The 25,506-nt window shown below is 28.9% G+C and overlaps 2 protein-coding genes across 2 annotated transcripts in view; both read right to left on the bottom strand.

Moving 5' to 3' along the window:
* Positions 1-24,389, bottom strand: part of LOC136987008 (cholecystokinin receptor type A-like) — a 39,263-nt gene extending 14,874 nt beyond the window's left edge. Inside the window, exon 1 of the mRNA XM_067284644.1 lies at positions 24,056-24,389. Within this exon, the coding sequence (XP_067140745.1) occupies positions 24,056-24,383 (328 nt within the window). The 5' untranslated portion in view covers positions 24,384-24,389. The remainder of the gene's footprint in view (positions 1-24,055) is intronic.
* LOC136986986 (uncharacterized) overlaps positions 1-25,506 on the bottom strand; it is a 461,301-nt gene that overhangs the window by 120,711 nt on the left and 315,084 nt on the right. The gene's annotated exons all lie outside the window — the stretch shown is intronic.

The following is a 25,506-nucleotide window of genomic DNA, read 5'->3' as shown; positions in this document are numbered from 1 at the left end:
TGTAATGTTTTATAGAAATACTTAAATTACGCTTCTACAATGCACGGATGCTGTAAGATGCTGGAGATTGCTCTTCTTGTTGAAGATTGCTGCTATATTTAGCCAAAGGCCAACGAAAAAAAAAATCTTATCTGTGATTCGAAATGATCACGTGGTAAATCTTAAATTGGGTCCTTTGGATTTATTACTTTTCCTTTAATCTTGGTATTTTCCTATCGAACGGATTCGACTTTCTTCAAAAGTTTCCGTTTCATTAACATTGAAGATTCTATTTTAGTTGTATTTTATAAAATATCTATACAGAAAAATATACTTTATACTTGTGGCTATATCTGTTAAAAATTATTGCTGTTATCGGGTGGAACAAAAAGTCAGTTAACCTTTTTCTGTTATGTGCGTATCGAGGATATTTTTAAAATTAATTAAGTAAAGTATAAAAAAAATTAATTTATACAAATACTAGCAATATCAAACTCATAAAAGTTAGATCTGAACAAGGAAAATTGATGACTCTGTGATCGTAGACACAAAGACAAGATACCCTTTTTAGTGGTCGAGTGGATAAAACACTGGTAGATGGTCGCAGATTCATGCTTTACAAGTAGGCAAGCGGAAAATTTTAGGGATTTTTACATGTATTACACTTAAATAGGCGCAAGTTTTAGCTTAAAAAGTCCTCTCAAAGCATTCCAACTTGTCCTGACACTTAAATAGGAGCCAGTTTAGCTTAGAAAGTCCTCCTGGGGGCATTTTCATTTGATGGATTGCCCAAGTGTTGCCCACCAAAACCAAACCAGCCATTTCGATAACGCAGTTTAAAATTGTTCCAATTATTAATCATACAATTTTTACGTTATATATATATATATATTATATATATATATATATAGTTATTAATATGGTCAGAAACAATCTTGGAAAAGATCTTGGATTATCATCCAGGAAGAAAGATAAAAGATGATGATGAAGATAACTTATCATCATCACTCATGTTAATTTCATATGTTTTGTACACAGAAGACTAAATTTCCCCGGAGTCTAGGGTCCGTGTAAGAATTCTAGTAAGTTCACTTAGCACGAGTTCCGGTCTTGTGCAATAAACTTATTGGCACTCCTCCATTCAAACCTTGTTAACGATTTCAGAAATTATTACTCGAGTTTTTATGGCAAAGTTCATATGAGGAAAGTAAATTGGTATTAACGGCTTAATGGGATGAAAGTTTTATTGTCTCGAACAAAGTTATAAGTATTAAACTCCCTTTTTTAATTTCTGAGATCTGGGCAGTGATAGACAGACAAATTGTATCAGTCAAGGAAATTACATACAAAAATAATTAATTATATAAAATAAATTACAAATTTCTAAAGGAATTATGCTCTAAAATAAACTCATTAAGTAACCATTGTGAAGAAACACAAGGCAAGATGCATAAAACTCGATGATTCATTAATTACGTAAGCTCATTTCAAATTGTCAGAAAACAAAGAAAAATATATGATTAATTAAGAATTTAATTGGTTATTTATAGACATTTTTCAAAATATTACAGGAAAATCTCTATAATTCTCGTTGTTTTTCATTAAATTTGACATAAATTTTTGACTGTTAAAATTATTCTGAAAATTTTAATACTCTATTTTAAATATTCTTCTAGATATACGAATAGACAAATAGACGGATGCTAATATAAGCTTTTTTATAATCTTAAATGATGAAAAGTAAACCAAGGATAGACTGTAGAGTCAAGAATTTACTATAAATGGATTTTATATACTACCTTATGTATTTAATCTATTTTTAGATACAAAAATGCATTATATATAATTAAAAATAAATATATTCTGTTTAGATAGTATATTAGATTGAACACTACTATACAGCACATTACATGCAATAGTCCGCGCAGCAAAAGAGTAGACATAAGTCAGTCTGTGTAGGAAGAGACTATTTCAGATGAAAGGGATGGATGGAGACGTGATTAACGTTAGAATTAACAGTAATATATATATATATTTCAAACCCCACCAATGACTTAGCCACGTAGAATTTTCTAGTTTACTTCACGTATTAACACATAAATTGGGGAAGTTTCCCATAGAAAGTCTTTTCTGGAGACACTTCCCTTATCAGATCTCTCGTGTCGTGTCGCCTTATCTCATTAAACCAAACAAAACAATATAATAAATTTAACGATGTTATATAATTAAAATAATAAGATAATCATGTTTAATTAGTATAATTTTAAATTACTGTAAATATATTCACTTAGCTTTAATGAGATTATATAATTTGTTAACAATTATGAGGTACTGTAAGCATTTAATTGAGGATTTGACTTACTACATCGAGGGTTGGTTATATAATTAGCTAAATTTAAGTGTTAAATTAATTATTACCGTTTAATTTATTTTTATTCAGAATTAATTAGCATTTAATCAAAATTGCTGTGGTGTCTCTAGCATACTAAACACTAAAAGTTCCATGCTTTCAAGTGAATTAGAGTATCACTTGAATATAAGCAAATATTTTGAAATTTTAATTGTAATCAAGCCTTTTTAATGAATTTATGGCATATTTATATAACAGACCCCATTTTACGACATTCCTATTTTATTAATTCTATGAATTTTTTTTATTCTAGCTGTATTAAATGTAATTTTCAGGGACTTAATTTCAATTTATGACACTGATCTTAATGGAATTAGATGGCTTGTCTCACGACGGCTCTCTTAACGACGGATTAGTATAAGCCAATTGAGTTGTGTGAGAGGGACTATCAGATTTATATCACTGCGTAATGTTAAAGAGTGTAAGATTCTCATTATTCGGAGGTAAAAATGGCTGCCGTTTAGAGGTGGCCGTTATTGGAGGTTCGACTGAAGAAATTTATATAATTAATGATTTTGGATTAGTTTTTACTGGTGTAAAAACAATTATTTTATCAATAATCCATTATCTTAAAACAATGGTCTTGTAGATTAGGAACACGTGTAAACAGTTTGACATTTGAAGGATTATGCTTAAAGTTTTCTCTTTATTTACTATACTAAAAGGATTATAGAATGGTGATAAAATCCAGAAAGGATGTGACTAGTTAATTCTGTTTCTGAAAATTAAATTGTTGCTATACAACAATCTGATTTTGAAGTTCGTTTACAATGCTGTGTATGTGTAAAGTTTGCAATATGGAGTACAGTGGGATCAGCCATAATGCTAAGTCTTGGACACTAAAGAGTACAATATAAGAAAAAGAATGGAAGCATTTGAAAGTTGATATTATAGAAGAATTACTAAGAAATTCGTGATCAAAGTATGAGAAGCGACGGTAATAAAAATTGAATTGTTAAAAATGATTAAGAAGAAGAAGAGAGATTAATCCTGATAAAGTTGAAAGACAAAGAATCAAATTTCTTCTCGAGTTATTCGTATAACAGAAATGTTTTAAGAGTAGGCTATAACATTAAACGAACTCCTTCAACGATTTCATTAAAGCAATTCCTAATGAGACATCTTTACACCAATAACACAAGACAAAGCAATAAAGGAAAATTGAATTTTTTTAATCTTTACAGGTCAGACAGCCAACAGTATGGTGAAGTGTTAACTTAATATTCTGTAGAGTTGAATTCTAATCTAATCCAGACCCTCATAACTTCTCATTCATGGTATAAGATGAGGTTAGGGTCTGTCTCATATCTCTCAAATGTTTGCTGACCTTATTAAGGCTTGTTAACTATAATTTAATCGCATTTTATATTAGGAGCAACATGTAAGTAAGATGTGCTTTCATTTTCATTAAAGTCCATGCTATTTATAGAAACTCATTGCGAAGATATTGGCGACTTCCGGTTCATCCAGGAGTCGCTCATATCTTCGCTTTGAATTCGTTCCACTTGAAGATTTTCAGCTGCTCTTCCGGAAAATAACGTTGTGCCTGGAATAAAAGACTGCGGAAAACCATTGCAAGGTTTTGTATGTAATTTCCAGATGTACAATCAAATTTCAATTTAGTGCCACCATTTGTTCGTCTATCAAATTGCCACCAAAACGAGTGTGGTGACAAATTGAAGTATCTCAAACAATCAGATTTATATATAGTAATGAAATTTACGCACGAATTGAATTTGAGAATTTGTAATTCACTTGATTTGTTGATAACAATGTGGTTTGCAATAAGGATCTCATAACATTTGGAAGTAAGATGTCTATTGGCGCTTAAAATAGGTTGCACTATTTAGGAGGAGCTGTATTTTAAATTTCATTGTACTTAACTCGAAAGGGTATCTCATTTCTCGATTTAGATACTTTATTGTATAGTCTGCTCTTTTCTTTGTTTTACAGAAAGACAGAACTTTTATAAATATACAGGACGACCGAAAAGTCAAATAACTAATTGTAAATCAGTGAATTGCTATATAAATTGATGTGTTATTTTATAACTAGTAAAAAAAAAGTACATTGTTACTAAACTCTGCTTATGATTCACATTCACAACTCTACATAAGTTAATTGATTTTTGGGCTACCCTCTATTTTGATGAATTTGTATCGAGTTGACAAGAAAGCTTAGCATGAAACGTTTAAAAATTTATGTTTTGGAGAGAATTATTTATCTGTAAGACATAAATTTTTCAATCTTTAAACTAAGATCACCTTAGAAGATATTTATCTTTAAGCCCTGTCCGTTCTTTTATAAAACTTAAATCAAAGACATAAAACTTTTTATTATGTGATTTATTTTTACTAAGATAAGAAACTTCCATCTTCTTAAGCATGAATAATTGAGAACATAACGCAATGAATAGCATCCATCTGCAGCATCTTCATGATTCCTTCCATGAACAGAGAGAAATATGTTTCAGAAAGTGAAATTATTTACATATAATTAAAACTACAAATCATTTCATTGGTTAATTAAAATTAAGGAAGTTTTGGAAGGGAAAATCTGAAAATTGTTTAAAACCACGTCTTATTGTGAAGGATAAATGTATTAATTATATCTTTCTAACGAAATATCCTATCAAAGTGCAAGTTCAGATAAAATTTGTCTCGAATTTCGGGCAGAGAGGAGATACAATTTAATCTTTCACATTAAAAAAAAAGATGAGAAAATAATATAAAATTAACATTTCTTTCGACAAATAATGAAAAATAAGGTTTTTCATTAATTTTATTATATATTTTTATAGCTTATAGAAAGGACATTTGTGAGTGATGCGAGTCTCATCTAATTTTTCTTAACCTGTATCAAATTGCATAAAGTATCGGCTATAAAAACTGTAAATAAATAATTCAATTCTTTATTATTCTTAATGGAAATCTTAAGAAACAGTTTATTAATAATTTACGACGAAGCTATTCCTTAATTAAATACACGATACGAACAGTAATAGAAGAAAACAGGAGCTTTACCATAATTAAAGTGTATAATTTCTGTATATCTATAAAACAAAAGGTTAATAAACAAAATGTATAAGTAATTTAAGTATAAAGATATAAAAAGTATATAATTTATTTTATTTTTTAAATTATTCTTTGATATAAAATAGACATTTTATATTTTTCTTTGACATTGAATTTACAATACATTACCTTTAAAGTTGATGTAAACGAATTGTAAGAAAAATTGTACCAACAAATCTAACGAAATACGTCTTTTTACCTAAATGAGATTATTTTTATTGTTTTTTAAATATATTTAAGTGTAAATGATGATAAAACATAAATATATTTAAACAAAATTGAATAAATTTTTGGGTGGGAAGAAACTAAATACTGTTTTCCACCCTATGAGCAGAGTTTTCTGTATGCTCATAAGTGCATTCGTTTCATCAGAACAGCTTACACAGTGATCTTCGGGACATCTAGGCACAGAAGATTAGGGCCTCTTTACATAAATTTTTCCACATAATGTCTAATTGTAGCTACAGAATTAGGCAGAAATTATGATATACAATTGCTTTACTTTTTCTAATTCAAGGCCTCTGAGACTCGCTGTCCCAAGGTGCCTCACGTCACTAGTAGGTAATCTGGCACTAATGTACACCATTACGTTAATTTGACGCCATTTTCAAACTCTCATAAGAAACTTGGAAGAAAAACGTGAAATTGGTACAATAGTGTACATAATTCTGATAAAACAAATGCACTTGAAGTCCATTCATTTTTCAGAATGATGTTCACTCTTACACCATTTTGACATCATCCTTATGCCTTTATCTGTAATGAGGAACCGTAAAATGACGTCAAATTGAGGTAATGATGTATACCATTGTGACGAAAAGGATGCACCTCTTGTGTTTCTATGGTGTTAAAGAGACAAATTGTGAAGACCCTAATTTTTCTGTATTCTAATAATAAATATATTATTTATTTACTTTTTAAATTAATTTTCTAAGATAATGTTTTAAAATATTAATTAATGTTAAAATAAATATTCATGTTCTTTCGATTGACATTCTTATATAAGGAACCACAATTTTCTGTCCTGATTTCTATTGTTATACTAAAAAATTAATGATATATTATTAATTATATTTAAACTCCTTTAATACACAACAACAATAAAATTTAAGTAATTTTTTACGAGGTATATAATCAAATTAAATAAATTTAAATTAATTAGATTTTACTAAAGTAATCGTAATTAAATAAAAAAAAAGTAATAATAATTATTTTTTGTTAAAAATATTTTTTATTTATGAGTTAATTAATAGCATTTATTATATATTTTTTTCAACTTAAATTATTTAAACTTAATGTTTTTTAAAGGTAATTTTAGAAGATGTAATTTAATTATTCAAATAAATTTAAATTTAATTACAAAAATTTGATATTTATTATATTAATTTAACATTTTAGATGATGGCATTATTTTTAAATTAATATTTTAATATACTTTTCTACGATTTCTGATATAAAATTCAAAAAAATAAATAATTCAAAGTGAAACATTTTAAATTTTATCAATTTTTCAGTCAAAACTTTATGAATTTAAAATGATTTTTATGTTGTGATATATTAAATTTATAAATTCAATTTTTTAAATGTTATAATATAATTTAACCAAATATAAAATAGAATTTCTGATTGACGGTTCCCTATACACTCCTAAATCCTTTGACCAATCTGCACCAAAGAAAGAAAAATTTAAAGTGAAGTTTTATAAATCTAAAATAATTTCTATATATATATATTGAAATATTAAATTTATAAATAAATTTTTTATATATAAATGTAAATTTTTCTAGAGAATATACAGAATGAACGACAAACTCTTCATTTTTTCGCGTGTCAATTTCTATGACATCGCACATGTCCCGTGATGAGGCGTTAATGCATTTGTTCATCCTCTTCACAAAGTTTAACCCCATACGGTTTTCTTTTCTTGTGGGGTTTAGTTAAGGATATTGTCTTTGTACACCCCATTCTCCCACTAATCTCGCGGAACTTATCAACCGGCTGTGACAGTTATCGACCACAACATGCGTGGACGAAACGAATTAAAGTCTGGATGTCAGTCATATCTACAATAGTGGATACATTGAAAATTTGAAGGTATGTAAAAAATATTTTGCAGAATTTAACTTTGTTTTGTGTACTAACAATTTGTATCTGTTGTGTGGTTTATGGAATGGATTGTTTGTATACAACAACGTGACACGTGGGCGATCTGCCATGAGGATGCCTTCCTGGAGAGCTTTCTATAGAGAGCTGGCCTCTATTTAGGTGTTACAAACGTGAGAAAATCCGGAAAACTCCAGTAGCGAGCTCGTTGGTGAGGAGCGAACCCACGACCAGTGTTCAGTGGTGCGACGACGTGGTTTATGAGTGGCAAATTTTTAAAACGTTTCGTGGATTTATGAATTATCCTGTCTAACTTAATACGTATTAATTTAAATTTAAGGAATATTGAAAGTCTTGTTTTTTGTAAATTTGATTAACAATTTCGCGAAGAATTAAACGAAAATTATTGATGCACACCCTAATTTAAGAGCTAACAGGAATTAATTCTAAAAGTCTTTTCGACCATAAATCTTTATGGTTGCAAATTTCATCTAATTTCTGAAAACAATTGTATCACAACAGAAGTAAACACTACTATCGAACAAATCGTTAAAGAATATTTAAAGTTAACAGATTAAATTATGCAGAACAACAGAGAAATTTTGAAGTACAAGCTGGATTTCGTATGAAAGCAAATTTTTCGATCAGAACCTTAACATATATTATATATATATATATTTTAAATCCGAAAATGAAAGCATGAAAGCAAAAAAAAAAAAAAAAAAAAAAATTCCTTCAAGCTACCCCTATAGATAGAAGCCAAAAAGTAATTAAACTCACCGTTAACTCCAAAGTTATGAGAAATTCCATCTTGAAGAATTTCTGGAGTAAGTGCCAACAAAATATTATAAAAAGAAAAGACTAATTACTCCAGACCTTTCCCTAGTTTTAGTAAGGAAGGAAAAAGACTATGCCCTTTTATACTAGAAGAAAGGTTTGATGCTCCCGAGTTCAATTTAGAATGATCACTTAGTAATCGAAATGAAGTTTATATTTATTTAGAATACATGAAGAACGATATTATTGACATTTCTTCTTCATTTAGGATAGATGCCTTTGCACCTTTTATAATTAGTGAGAACCATTCAATAACCGAATTGATACTGCTGTTGTTATGTTAAGACAGCAAAAGCATCAATCTTATTATTCCTCCCACTAATCAAAAGTAAAGACTAGTAGTTGATCACAGGATCAACAGCCCGACCACTTAGAGTTTTCTGGGTTTTTTTCATTGAATGGTGGTCGCGGGTTCGCGCTCCACTAATTGGCTGGCCTTGTGTAGTTTCCCGAGCTTTCTTCAAGTGTCTAATACTTAAATATAGGCCAACTTTTAATAGAAAGTCCTCCTGGGAGGTGCCCTTTTTGCCTCTTTCCCATTCGTTGCATTGCCTTATCTTATCAATCCAGTTTATCCTTTAACCAATCTGTTTACTATGGTCCAAACCAGAATTTCTATGACAAGAGAGTAAATAAATACAAAATTAGAAACTCCTGAAAATACAAATTGCTTTAATTAATAACAGAATATTCCTTATATTTGGTAAACAGTAGCACACAAGATGATTCTCTTGGTAAATTTCCTTATTTTAAATAAAAATGGCGGTTCAGCGATGGACGTCTTCAACCTCTTAATGGATTTTATTGATCGTTATTCTTACTATGGATGATATAAGTTTGTTTATAATATAATATAACTTAATTATAGATTCATTTAAACTAATTTAAGTTTAATATTATAATACGGTCAAACTCCGAACAACGGCCACCGTGTAGAGGTAGGCGTTATTGGAGGTTCGCTGTATTAATTTAAATTGTATATTTTATATATATAAATTTTTATTATAAAATTTATTATATAAATATAATATAATACCTGTATTTAAAATATGAATTTATAAAAGATTATTTATCAAAATTAAATTCTATTTCCTGGAACGTATCAGCTAATAACAGTTTATGATTCTAAGCTTATAGAAGGTAGCATAACTCGCTTTTCGACTGTTTTCTAGACGTTAATTAAAGTCGTTTAAAGTGGGTTATAGTGTGTATGTTGTAAACTTACTGAAAATTAATTAATTAAGTTGTTAATTCATTAATTAAACCGGCAATTTTACAGAATGTCCTAAATGAGTGCTGTGAGGATGGTGCAATACATGATCTTGGGGACCCATTTAGTTAATAAACTTATGAAAATATAAAGTTTATGATGCTTTCCAGGTGCACGTTTATGGGAAACTGGCCTCTGTTTAAGTGTTAGACATCTGAAATAAACTCGAAAAATTCCTCATGCCCAACCCGCTTGCCACGCGCAAACCCATGATCAAATACTAGTGCTTTACGTTTTATCCATTCGTCCACTGATGAGCAATTATACAGACGTCACATTGATCAAGGGATTTCTCCGAAAAATGTCAGTTGTTATTTTTAGTCGAAAAGCGAGTGGGTAACAAATAAAAACCCAGTTGTTATTTTTAATCCGCCGTGATATTGGCGGATCCTTTGGTTAAAAAAAATTAACGTTGACATCCTTCACATTTCTATACGAATTAATTACTACAATAATTGTTCCTGAAACCGTGTTTTTACTGTGTATTGAGTATTGAACACAAGACTGTGTTATTTATTAAACACTTGGCTTTTTCCACCTTCATTAGGACTAAATAAAGGTGGAAAAAGCCAAGTGTTTAATAAATAACACAGTCTTGTGTTCAATACTCAATACTACAATAATATGAAATTATTCAGGATACTTTGCCAATGTTAAATTTTTATAGTAACGGCCGGGGATCTTTAAATCAGACAGCTTTATATACTTTATTTTAGAAAATATCTGCAAAATTTTATAAAATTTAATAAGTTAGGGGAATTTACGAGTGTTAAACTAATTTATGTCTTTAACTCTTCGTTCAAAAATGAACATAAATTCGAAATAAATTAACAATAGTATAAATCATAGAAAGCTAATTAAGATGAATAATTGTTTAGATTAATCGCTCAATAACATAAAAAGAATAATAAGGTGTAATTGCATAAATTGTAAGAACGTTAATGATAGAATTTATCATCAAAGTCCGAGTAAGGAAGGGATAAGATGATAAATTCTAGATAATCTTTCATCTATGGTCATTTTTCTCCTTCTTGTTATATTTTATAAGAAATTACATGTCGTTGAAATTAAATAATTCAGAAACTACATTAAAGTCATTAATCAAAATGTGCTCTTAAATTGTTATAGAAATAATATACGAAATGTATTGTATAAATTAAATGCAAGACGAAGTATATAAATATATTTTAATATGTATATTCTACTTGTGGTTATAGACATTGATACAAGGTAGACCATTAGTCAGCCAACCGTATGTTTTGCAAGAAATTCAGCAATTCGTAAGTGTTTCAGAGCGCCTTTATTTGTAAAATCAAACAGTCGGTTACATTTTGAACAGTTTTTGCATGATTTTCATTTAATGGAGTAAAGTATTGGAATCGAACAAGGATATAGTCTTTTAATATAGTTAATTGATTGACATTACTAACTGACTGGGCCACCCTGTATATTTTATCTATTAATATATATATATATATATATATATATATATATAGGTCGAAATAGATGGAAAAGTACGAGCTAATCATAAACGTTGGTATTCGATTCCAAAAGCCGGGAAAAAGGGTCTCCCGGAAGAAGTTTTTACACGACATTGGTCCTATTTAGGTGTTATACTTATGAGAAGAATTCGGAAAAATCGACGTAGACAGGTCGTGTGTGAGGCGTGAACTCGTAACTAACCAACCACCAGTGTTGGATTTCTATCTTACCGAATTGAAAAATAAAATCTTAAACAATAAATCCTTCTCTTTCTTACTTGAAATTTCAATTTTTTAAATAAAATTTTTCAATTTAATCATACTTTTTTAAAAAGAAAATTGTATAGAACGTGACATTATAGTGTAAAAGCAAATGAATTAGATACTTGATTTATAGTTGACGTTACAAATGGCTTTTTCACGTTTATTTTTGTAATTTCTGTAAGTTTCAAACATACATTTATTATTGAATTTATTGCAATTTTTATTACTTAACTTAGTTATGGCGTTTAAAATGCATGGAGAGTTAAACGTATCCATGTTTTCTTCCGATGGAATTACTGAAATTGCTTTTAAATCTCGCACTTAGAATATTTTGCAAAAGAAGGATATAGCCAAAATAACTTTGTCTAATATTAAAAAGAGGAATTTTAAATAAATTTTAAAAAATAAAAATTTTCTATGTAAGTTTGCAATATAAAACATCGTCACAATGCTGGGCTGTAATTTTTAGTTGCAATGCTCTCAATTCACTAGTGTATTACTTTTGCACTATACATCATACTTTTCCTTTAACAATAGAGTCGTGTCGGTCATCTAATTCCTTTCAGGGTACAATTTTTAATTTAAATAACGTGACTTCTGGTTTGCACTGGAAGTTCGTGCAAACCTTAGGGACAAGAGATCTCGAATCGGGACCTGTATTCTGTAAATGGAAGATCTATGACACAATCTACGCATAGAAACTTTGTGGCACCCTAAACAAACAGTATTTCACACGTACATAAAGAACAAACATATCTTCATGGAACTGCGAACCATAACCTTTCATTACAGTAGTAAGTCCTTAGACATTTGATAAGTGTACTGTTTATTATTTTAATGATTCTACTGATTTCTATACGTCTTTTCTGGAGCAATTTATGTAATTACACAATTTACAACGTTATAGCCTCACATTTCACCTATACGTGCCTTTATACATTAGTAAATTCACATATAGTTGTGACGTTAAATCCCAACAATATAAACTTGTCCATTAATAGCATAGATTCAACACTATCATCATATTATGAATGTCTTCTATATCCATTAATGTGTAATTAGTTCAATGTTATATCAATATTTATTAACTTGTAACAATATAATTTAAATTATTAATAATTTATTTCTTAAATTATTGCTTAGATTTAATTACAATCAATTTATTTATCTAAAGGTATATAAAAAGGAGTCTTTCGTGAGCTTTAAACAATTTTCAGAGCAAAAGTAATCGCCATCTTACCCCGAAATTTAACAATTATCATACAGTAAAACCTTTCTAAAACGGAACACATCGGTTACAATATTCCGTTTTAGCAGGTTTCCGTTTTATAAAGGGTTATATTTTTATTAACTCTGCTAGTGGCTACGTCTTCTGCTCTCATTGTAGTTCTGCTAAACCCAAAATAGATAAGGAAAAAGACCTCTTGGGCAGAATCAGGATTGCTGCAAGTTAAAACATTAACTACGGTTTAAAATTTAGCGGTTGTTACGCCAAAAATTTCATTTTACTCCGGTAATGTTATAAAATTGGTTCTCAAAAAGTCCGTGTTAAGCAGGTTTGAGTTATCTTGAATAGGATTGATTAGAGTATAGCACACATGGGCATTCTGATAGAGATGGGATGCCTCCAAGAAAGACTTCTTAAGGAAATTGAATCCTAATTAAGGGTTACAAGCACACGTGGATAGTTATGAGGTAAACCCTGAAAACGGCACGCGGACAGCCCGTTTCTGAGGCAAGAACCCGTGACCACAGTTTATTCGCCTTATCCATTCAACTAATGGTGGTCGTGCTAGACAGGTTTCAAGCTCGTAATAGTATTTTACATATCAAATCGTTCCGTTCTGAAATTTATTTTCCGTTTTAGACAGGTTTTACTTTATTAAAGTTAGAGAAAGAAAAACATTGATTTTTTAACATAAGATTTAGGTAATTGAAAACAATTAATTTCTTATATTTTTTTCAATTAAAAATAATTTAGAATTTTATTACTAATTAGTGAAAAAAGAAAGCAGAATTTATTTAAAATTATTGTTTAAATATTATTAATATCTTTTAATTATTACAATTATGTTTATGCTTTCAAAATTTCAACATCTGTTGCCATAATTTCATCATTTACGAAGACATTTTCCAAATTTTCAATTATCATTTTGTTTGTTTTTCTGTTAAATAATACAATTAAATTATTTTTTAAATTATATTTAATAACAAACCATTGAAATATTTTATTCATTTTATAGCTTATATGTTTTGTGTTTAATTAATAAATTAATTAATTTACTATCGTATTTGATGCTTTTATAATTTAAATATTTGTATCATATTCTGATTAAATATTTTATTTAAGTGAAATTTGTTAATAAATTGTGTTTCCTCTTATGTTTCTACGTAAATAGTTCATTAGTTTCTGAGAAACTTGGCAAATAAATAGCGATGTAAAGAATTAGACAGACAAACAGACGTACGGATTATCAGTTAAACAAACATATTAGTTAAATCAATAAAAAACTTTTAATTCGCCATCTAGTTGTAAATTTGATAAAACTAGTAGATAATATCCAGACAGCTGACAGACAAACAGATGTATAATAGTCAATTTAAGAAAACATATTGGTAATATATATATATATATATATATATATATGTCACAGCCCTCTATCTGTTATAGACCACGAGTAAACTATCTGATACAGAGGAAAACAAACAGACAGCCAGACAGACAATATAATAGGAAGATGGACAAGCAACAGAGAATACAAACTTTAACTCTGTTTCATAAATATACTAAATAGCAATATAAAGAACAAAACAGACAAACGAACCCACATGTTAGTAAAGTAAATAAATACAAAATTTCAACTTGTTATCTGTTATAGATGGATAAAACTAGCAGATACGGAGTAAATTGACTGACAGACACACAGATGTGCAGTATTACAGAAAAGATGAACAGTTGGTACACGGTAAAAGAGACTATAAACTTTTAATTCTACTCCTCTTTTAGTTTCTGAGGTAAGTAATAATTAAATAGGAAGACAAATATACAGATAATTAATTGAAAAAATAAATAAACAAACATATTGGCAAAATAAATACAAAATTTCAACTCTCTATCTCTTCTAGACCCCGAGAAAACTAGCAGTTAGTAAGAAGACAGACAGCTGGCAGGTATCTTGTATAAAAAACAAAGGTAACAAAGTGAGTATACAGAATTTAACTGTATTTCTCATAGTTTTTTTAAAAAAAATAGTATATAGTTATAAAAATAAAGTAGGACAGACAGACACACAGTCGTACAAACTAAAACAGAAAATTAAATAGACAAAATATATACAAAATTCCACTTCTATGTTAGTTTCAAGTAAACTAGGAAACAACTTGTATGATAGACACGACGACAGACAGCCAGATTTACGATCAAATAAAGTCAACTGTACTGTACAAAGTGAATACAAAGTTTTAATCTTATCTTCATTATGAATTTGACATAATTAAAACATGAAAGGATAATCATTTATAATTTTGAAAGGCACCCCAAGGCTAGACTTAAATTTTTAGCCCCAATCTATAACATGTAACAGGTCCTTACCTCTAACAAATGATTTAGCACAGACCTTTCATGCAAAACTGCAAAATATGCAGATGAAAGTCCATAAAATGGCCCCCACAATAAATGAAAAAGTATTTGCTGGTGTATAAAATTCACTTTTTTTAAAATATATTTTATGTTCTGTTATTGCTTATATTTTTGAATTAAATATACAGTATATGGGGTCCCAAAATCTTGTAAGTGTTTAGTTCTCAGACACTATGGGACCTCGTGTTATGAGTCTATAGCTTAAGCAGGCCCTGCTTAAGCTATAGACTCATAACACGAGCCTCTAGTTTGCAGCTTGTTTAACTTATGTGCAAACTTGTGTTAAATAAATGATAGAAAGTTAAGTGTAATCTCCGGTGGCTCTTTAAAAGTTTCCATTTTACTAAAGAAATTGACTTTTTTTACTTTTTCCTCAATAAATTTAATTTATACAAACGGATTTACAGTAAAGTTACCATTTGGATGCTAAGTATTTTCCAGAGAATAAACCATTTCAATATAAAGTTTACTTTAATTTTAATTTATTTAAATGAATAATTATTATTATGTTTACTAAATTATAATCTATATTAATATATTTTAAATATGAAATAATTATTTATTCAGTTGTTTATTGTTTATTTTTTCTTCATTCCATTAATCAATAACGACAAGAAATAATAGAAATCGTGTAGAGTTTCTGTTTTAATTATTTAAATAATTATTATACAACTCGCCTGTCTGTTTATTTACAAATCTAAATAAACAGACAGACAGGCGAGCTGTATAACTTTATAAATTGTAAGGAGGAGGCCGGTAAATTATAATTTGTTCTTTTAGGAATTTCTGTCGTAAGGAACAAATTATAATTTATAGGCCTCCTCATGAGAGGACTTTTATGTCTCCTTAGGATCTTCAGGCCTCCTTGTCAAGTGTTGCATTGCCGTATCAATACTAATGAACCAACCATTTTAAAATGCTTCAATGGACAATAGAATTACACAGAACAGAAAAAATTTCCGAAAATGCTGATGCTGAAAAGTTTGCGCTGAATTGGCTTGTATAGTGTAACAACAAAAAATATCCCTGTCTACGTAAAATTTCTTACAGAAAAATCTGAAATATTGAGGTTGTTCAGCAGGTGTTCAGTCAATGAGCAGACAATTGGATAATTTATTTTTTTTCAGTTAATTCAGTACTTAAACATGCAATAGTTTTAAAGAAAAATCTTTGGTGAAAATGCATAAATGAAAGAAGATGATCGCGCGAAGTGATTGAAAAGTTTAACAGAAATCGTACGATTTGTGTCGTAGAAACAAGCAAAGAACGTGTAACTCTTATTTCGAGGTGGAACATGGTAAATAATAAAAGTGCCATCGTTATTAACGGGAAAATCTTTAAATCCTCGATGCAAAGACGTTACTTACACAATATTCAGCAAATGAGAAAACGTGAAAGACGTCAGAGCTTTTATCTAACTGGATGGAAAACTTAGATTCCCGCATGATGGATGTCGTGAATCTGCTAGATTCAATGGGAATTAACAAACAGATTCAACAAAACACAATTGCAAAGTGCTTCAAAAAATAATTTCTCTGTCAAAATCTATCGACTGTACCAAGAAAATCTTTACATCTTCCACTTGAAGTTATCGAGATGTCACGCCAATAAACCCACAAATAAAAATCTAATATATCAACTGATATAAAGACTTATATATATATCGATCCACATATACTACATCCTGAATAAACAACTGAACTCATAAACGTAGACCTACCTATACACAAGCACGCACTTTGCACAAATACATACAAACCATTGCCCCTCTCACAGGGATTAGCCGGGACACGTGGATTAATATCTGAAGAAGATCTTATATTAAGGTATCAGTTTTTCGTTTAGGCTGTGATGCAAACGGATAAACACAAGAGTAAAAACTATATACTGTACATACCAACACAGACAAATGCCTAGATAGGTTACATTCAAACATATACGAGTACTGTACCCATACCAATACATAAAACAAAAGCATACAAATAAATGCAAATATGCTTGCATTTATTATTAAGTACTTGCATACACACAAATACAAGTACAGTACCAACATACAAAAACAATATGCCTATTACAAAATTGTCCAAGAAGGAAGAAAGACACTGGAATTTTTATAAAGAAAAATGGAAAATAAAATTTAGAAATTTCCAACTTTTGTTTTCATTCCCTCCTAAAAAATGCAAAAGGAAAAAAAATATATATTCAATCTCTCATATATTTTTTTTGAAATTTCATACAAGAAAATGCTTTAAAACATTTTTTTAGAATGGAAAAAATAAAATGCATTCATTCAATAATATAAATTGAATAAAATAATAATAATAAATTTGCACTCAAATCAAAAAATTCAATTCTCACTTTTTGATCAATATTAATTAATAATTGAGACAGTTCAATAAATAAATAAATAAATACAATTAGAATAATCATAATTTTTGTTAAGGGCAACTACTAATTATTACCATTAAAATATAGTCAAACCTCGGTATAACGCCCCCCTAAATGGCGCCACCCGCATGAATAAATGTGTTAATTAACGATACAACTTTATACCCAATTTGCAAAGATTTTTAAAAGCTTTATTTGTAAAAAAAATGATTAAATTTATTTAAATATTAAACACAATTAAAAAACAATTAAATTTTGAATCTCCAATAACGGAAACCTGTCAACAGTGGCCACCTCTAAACTGCGGTCATTTTTTCAGGAATTCTTTGTTTTAAAATGCAAACAAAATAAAAACATGGCCGTTGTTGTAAAGTTATGTTTCCATCAGTGGGTCGTTATCACCAGTTTTAAAGTATATAAAATAATAAAGTAATAAAAGAATGTATTAATATTAAAGTAAAATAAAATTTAAAAAATCATAAAAATTCAGAAAATAATTAATAAAAACAATAAAAATTGATGATATTGATTGGAAGGATAGGATAAAGGCAACATAACACGTGGGTGATCTTCCGAGGATGCTTTCTAAGAGAACTTTCTATGAAAACTACCTCCCTATTTACGTATTATACACGTGGTTCACGTGTCTAATACGTAAATAGGGAGGTAGTTTATACGTGGAGTTAAGTGTTACACACGTGTCTAACCCGTTCCCGTGTCTAACAACTAACTCTAGCATTGAGTTGCGTAGAGATGAGTTTTATAAAAAATTGTAAATGTTCTTCATTAAGTCCTATCCTATTAGAGATACGACACGTGACCTCCTCTATCTCTCCACCACCTTCGACCTTTAATTACCAAAATTTAATAGTATCAATTCCTCTAATAAACAAACCTCACTGCAAAATTTCAGAAATTTTCGACAGAAAGCATAGAAGTTTCCCTCTGTTATATATAACAGAGGTAAAACAATTTTAAAAAATAAGCATTAATGTTTTAACAGTTAATTAATAATAATTTTAATAAATTAACTTAAAAATACCCGATATTATAAAATATAATTAATTTTTTAACGTTTATATCATATAATATCTTAATTTATTTGCATAAATTATTATTAATTAACTCTCAAACATAATTAAATAGTACATTTTTACTTCATCTTTAACATCACTTAAGGCGCTTAATTTTTTTACGTTAATTAATAATAAAGTTCTTAATTATTTAGAGAATTTTAAACGGAATTTACATTTTGAAAAATTAATTTACTTTTCTATCAGATACCAAGCCGCTATCGATTTTAGTTTCTAACCCGCTTACAACGTATCTACATAACATGTGACATTAGCTGTGGATATTTCTATCTAAATAGCCATTGATGGACCCATCGACCACCAATCTGCTATTTGAGGAGGGAGAGAAAAATAAAAAAATATAAAAAAAATACAAAATTGGAAGAGTTTTAAAAAACTTTCTGCAGAGTTTCGACTTTCGAAGAATTAGCAATATGATGCTTTTTATGTGGCCATTTTCAGAAATCGTCTTGAATGTTTTTTTTTTCTTAAACCTATCTAAAATTAGAAATTTGGAAATTCGAAAAATGGTCTTTATTCATCGATATTTTCCCTCTTTCTCTAGTTTAATAAATGTATAAATTATTTGGCTTCAATTTGAGAATATCCAGCAACGAGTTGCGTATCTTTACCGGCAACATTTGCTGGCGCCATCTGTAATAATATTTTAATAAAATAAATTTTTATATTTTAAACTATTATAAAAGCTTAATTTTGAGGGGAAGATTGGGTTTTATACAAAATTGTAAATGCTAATAACGAGTAAAATCTTTATTAAGTCCGACCCTACTGGAGATACATACAAACCATTCTATCTCCCCACCCCCTCGACTTTTAATCACCAAAATGTAATGGCGTTAATACCCCTAATAATCAAAACATCCTTCAAAATTTCAGAAATTTTCGACACAAAGCACAGGAGTTATTAAACTTCAAACAGGGTGAACAAAATCGTGCCACACACACACACACACACATACATATCAATACAAAAGCACACTAACAACCATACATACAGAAGAAAACTCTGAATGTTTTTGCATTCCTCGTTATTCTAACCTGTCCAAAAATGCAAAATAAAAAATTGTAGACCTATAAATTTCTATTGTCATTCGTCTGTCTGTCTAACTGTCCTTCCTTAATCTCAAGAATGAAGTTATACAGATGAAAGTCGAAACCAGATATGGAAAGAGTGGAGGCAGGAGACAATGATTAACTACATAAGAATTTCCTGTGTTTGCACTGGAAGTAACGTTATTTTAATGCAAACATTTTCCCCTGAAGGGAGTTAGATAGATGACCATACCTATTGTTAAAGGAAAAGTATGAAGTACAGGAGGATTTTGAGGTGAAGTCGTGAGTTCGAGCCTGGCCAACGGACTGGTCACGTAGAGTATTTTTCAGGTTAGTAACACTTAAATATGGGCAAGTTTTTCATGAAAGACCTCGACAGATCGCCCGTTGATCCTCATGGGTTCCTGAGTTATAAAGAAAAATACAGCCCAAGGTACACACAGAAAGTATTCTGTTTCTGTTATTTATTTATTTATTATTATTTGTCCCTGTGTTTCTGGAATCGGGACCTTAAAATACAAAAGATCTGGACAATGAAAATTTGATCGATTATAATACTTGCCCTCTGTTACTTAAAATATTATTTAATTATAAATTACACTTTCAAATATTAATTTCTCTTAATTTATTATATTAAAAATCATTATTCTTACATTATTAATATTTTAAATAAATTATATTTATAAGGATATTGCATTATTAAATAATTAAATTTTAAAAGTGAAAAGTTTATAAATTAAATATATATATTTAACTTATATTATTTAACAGAGTAATAATTATTCCTTCATTAAAATGTAATTAATAAAGTTTTTAAAAAGGATATAGTGTACTGTACCTGATATCAAGTACACTATAGTACAGAAGTCTACTGTGTTAAATTACCAGGTACACTCTAAATTACTGAAGTAATCAAACACTTGCACAGCAATTCACTATAGTTGACAGTAAGACAGTAAGGCCCAGCGGGAAGAACAAATTGCGCTGGACCTTGCCAAGGTCCTACACAATGTTTTCCGTTTATTTCATTCGCTCTAACATAATAATTTAATTTGCTATAGGGCCTCAATATATATTTGGTTTCAGGCCCCTTTGGGTGGCCCTATGCCAGTTGGAATATTATATATACAATTTATATGCCAACCTGCCATCGGAAAACACGAGTTTCCCAAATTTGAGACATCTCAAGAACTAACTTGTATATGTTGGACACCGTCCCTGACTCTGAACACTGTTTCATTTCATAATTAAAATTATTATAGCCGTCTAAAACAATGCTGATACTAGGAACTGTACATTTGGTGTACCTGAGTCAGGAACACCTCTGTAATTTCACATTTATACGGCAGTACAAGAGCCGACAGCCAGAGAAGATCAACGTGTCAATTTTCCACTTTGGAGGACCCAAAATGTGTATCTAAACAATACCATGTCGTGTTTGCTATAAAGAAATTTTGGTATCTGAAAGGTAGAAAAGTTCGAAAACAAAAGTACAGCAAAACCTGTCTAAAGCAGAACCTTAATATGAAGGAAACCTGTCTAAACGGAACGAATTTTTTAGGAACAGTACGAACTTATGTGTTTAAAAAACCTGCTTAAAACGGAAACCTGCCCAACTGGAATAAATATTCGGCATCGTACGAGTCCGTTTTACACAGTTTCAATGTAATTCACAATTTTATTACAATATCTGCAACTATATTCAAGTTTGAACTTACTAAAACTACTGTAATGAATTTGATATCAGATACACTTGAAATACTAGTTATTTTAGAAGTAATTGTGATGTAATTGAGAGATAAACTACAAACAATTTAATAATTTGTTCTCTAAGACAATTTCTGTATTGTTATTAACTGTATATATCAGATAGACCGAATTAAAATCTATCAAATACACACTTCTTGATCCATTAGAGTGCATTTAATATAACATATTGTAGTCCCATTATAATATCGTAACACATTGTTATATATAATAAATAAATCTGAGTACACTAGAAAAATCAAACGCTTTATAGAATTATTATTGTGTACTTGATATGTGATGTATTTTTAGATAAGTAAACCAACAGCTTAAATTCATGTAGTGTACTTGAAATGAATAAAACTTCAGTAATATGTAAAACTGTTGTAGTGTACTCGATACTAATATCAAGTGCTCTTGCAAGCAGCAATGCAATACTAAATCATTAGATGTAAAACACGTTAAAGTAACAGTTTATATCAGTTATAGTGTACTTGATATCAAGAACAGTTCAGTAATCTTACACCGCTGTAGTGCACTTGATATTAGTGCTTCTACAAATACTAAATCATTAGATGAAAAATATATTAAACCAACAGTTTATACAGTTGTAGTGTACTTCAAATCACGAACACTTCAGTAACTTTACACCACGTAAAACTGCCATAGTGAACTTGATTCTGCAAACAGCAATGCAGCACTAAATCGTTAGACAGAAAGTACATTTTAAGTGAATTCTTAAGCATAATTAATCGATAATTATCTTTAATTTCAAGGTGAAAATTCAGCTTTTAATCTCAATACAACAGAAGATTCAAGCGTCATTAGTTTCGAGACGGAAGTTGCATTATCGATTAGTTTCTCAGGAGAATTTAATGTTCAACAGAAGGTGAATGCTTAACCGGTAATAGAAGAGATATATAGTTGTTTATCTGCTTTTGACTTCTAATAAACGAGTTTACAGTTGAAAATTTCTATGAGGAAGCGACATATTTGCGACTACTTTACTTCAAAACAAATGATTTTTCATTGTTAATGACTCTCCAAATTATTAATTTAACTAGAACAATTGGAGGTATTTACGTTTAACTTATTAATTCTACCTTAATTAAATCCTTAAGAACCGTTCAAGATACACATTAACGCATACTCTAAGCGAAGAATAAATACGAACTTTCTTAAATACCCTTCAGTATTGTGTAATGTTTTTTAATTTATTTATTAAATGTGGATTGTTTTAATTGTAATTATAGTTGTTATACATTAATTTGTACAGTTCCTAATTAGCATTTTTGAGGAATTAATTATGATGTATGCTACTAACGAGGTTGCATCTTGGAATCTTCTCTTGAGCATCATACTGCTCCTAATTCAAGCTGCTTCTTAAAAATTGGTGTTCCTCTTAAATTTGAGGTGTTTCTGAAATTCAAAATATTCTTTATCATTCCTCAGAGGTCAAGGTGCACTCTGTATGCCTTTTCTGTGCATATTTTCTGTTAATTATACATAAAAGTGCATTAAAATCTTCATATATTTCCTCGTATTTATATTCCCGTGAATGGTTTGACTGTATTATAAACTATGCACAGTAAGAAAATAGGTATAGAAAATTTAATCTACAGCGAAGAAAATGTCTTTAATTATTTTAATCTTAAAACAAAAATTAAATCGTATATTTCAAAAAGTTTTTAATCATGATTAACAGAAAGTTTTCACTAGATTAAGTTAATTTAGTTAAAGTTTAGGTGACTTTTTTTTTGGATTAATTAATTACTTATTTATAGAATTCAATATAAGAAGAGATTAGGGAAATGAAGAAGAAATGAGAAACTAACGCAATTTAATTACAATAAAATGTATTGTAGTAATGATATTTCGATTAAAACAATTTAAAAAACCCCAAAAAAGGATTCAAAAATGCAAATTTTCTAGATTTAAAAGGATAAAAATGCAAAATAAATTATTAAAAATTTAAATATTAGCGTTAAAAATAAAAACATTTATGCTATTAAATATTTATTTTTATTTTTAAAGTAGATTTTATAAATGAAATTTTTATGGAATTTTTAATAATGAAATAATAAATTTTTAAAAGGAAGAAAAGAAAATGCAGATTTTTATCAATAATACTTCTTTTTTTAGCAAAAACAAAAAAGTGCAAATATTTATTATTAAAAATTTAATAAAATTTTAATAATAAATGGTCAACTTTTCAAGAAAAATTAGTAAATTTTTAGGAAAATATTAATAAATTTTTAAGAATAGATTAACATTTAATCTTAATTAAATTAAAATTTGCTGTTAGAAATGTACTGATTATCAATAAATTTCAGTAATTAATCAACATATTTTTAATAGTAAATTAATCGAATTTATCGAAAAATAAACGAATATTTAAGAAAGAACGTAACTAAATTTTTAGGAATTAATCTGAAAAGTTCTTTTTATATCAAATAAACATATTTTAAACAAAAGGAACACAAATTAGTAATTATTTAAAAGTAAATATAAAAAATACAGGAAACTTTTAAGAATAAATCGTCAAGATTTTACGTTTAAATCAACTAATTTATTTTATTAAAAAATTGCATTTTAAATAATAAACCATGCTAAAAACAACTTTTCAAATAAAAAATAAACTTAAAACATATTCTATAATCTACAATAGTAATTACAATTTTAAATATTTTATATAATATAAATGTTAGAAACATACCTTGTAAATAAGGGATGAGTCGACACATGACTTCACCAAAGATAAATTTTCTTAAGAGCACACCCGCTAATGTAAATGGCATGCAAAAAACACCAAGAAGAAGATCACTAATTGCTAAATTAAGAAGGAATACATTTGTCACGGTCCTCATTCTCTTATTTATAGCTAAAGTTATTATAACTAGTCCATTCCCTACGATAGCTAATAAAAATATGATACTATAAAGCAGTATCAGACGTATCTGTTCTTCTATATTTATAATGGAAGTATCCGTTACTGTAATATTCTTTTCCCAATCTGTATCGTTGCCTGCCATTTCCTCGTCCATCTGACGTGTTCTCAGAGCTGCAACTAACAGAATATCCCCAATACTCGTCCTTCTCTAGCATTGGATAGTGGATGCAACTCCCGAAACTCCCTCTATTCTCTGATTGGAAATCTGAAGTTTACTAAAGTTTCTACTTGAATTTTTCTATTTTTTCACTATTATGCATTACGAAATAGAATCGTGTAATATAAATTTATTCATTTTTAAAATAATCTTAAGTGATTTTTGTTATATAATTTTAATGCGTTTTATTAAATATTTTTTATGTTTTTATTACGAAAAATTGTATTTGATAAATTTAATTTTTTATTGATAAAATAATAATATAATTTGTGTATGTTGTAGGAAAGATCTATCCTTATATACTTATTTTAAAAATTAAAATAAGCATAAATACTGTTTTTAAGCATTAATGCTGCAATTTAAATACCGCTTTACCGTATTTTTCTGAGAATTAATACTCAGATATGATAGGCCTATATAAACTGTTGCTTGGTTACTGCATGTGAGTTGTTATTTATATACATAGACACTATATGTGACGGTTAACAATGCTCAATAAATATCGTGTATATTTTTATACTTTCTCATTCATCTTTCTACTCAGTATCTTACTGAGTTATTTCTTATCCTCTTTTTCACTCTCGTCCCTTCTTCAACCTAAAGCCTTGAGTAGACTTGTCTCTTCCCTCTTATCTCTACTCATTCCCTCATTCTCTTTTTTTCTTCAGTTTAAATCCTTATATAGGTTTGTCTCCTCTCTCTTATCCTTTCTCATCCTCTCACTCTCTTTCTTTTTCAGTCTAAACACGTATGTAGGCTTGTCTCCTCTCTCTTATCCTTTCTCATCCTCTCACTCTCTTCCTTTTTCAGTCTAAACACGTATGTAGGCTTGTCTCCTCTCTATTATCCTTTCTCATCCTCTCACTCTCTTCCTTTTTTAGTCTAAACACGTATGTAGGCTTGTCTCCTCTCTATTATCCTTTCTCATCCTCTCACTCTCTTCCTTTTTTAGTCTAAACACGTATGTAGGCTTGTCTCCTCTCTATTATCCTTTCTCATCCTCTCACTCTCTTCCTTTTTCAGTCTAAACACGTATGTAGGCTTGTCTCCTCTCTCTTAT

This window comes from Centruroides vittatus, unplaced genomic scaffold (genome assembly GCF_030686945.1).
Source record: "Centruroides vittatus isolate TY-2023 unplaced genomic scaffold, ASM3068694v2 scaffold_1431, whole genome shotgun sequence".
Lineage (NCBI taxonomy): Eukaryota > Metazoa > Arthropoda > Arachnida > Scorpiones > Buthidae > Centruroides > Centruroides vittatus.
This window is presented reverse-complemented; position numbering and strand designations above follow the sequence as displayed.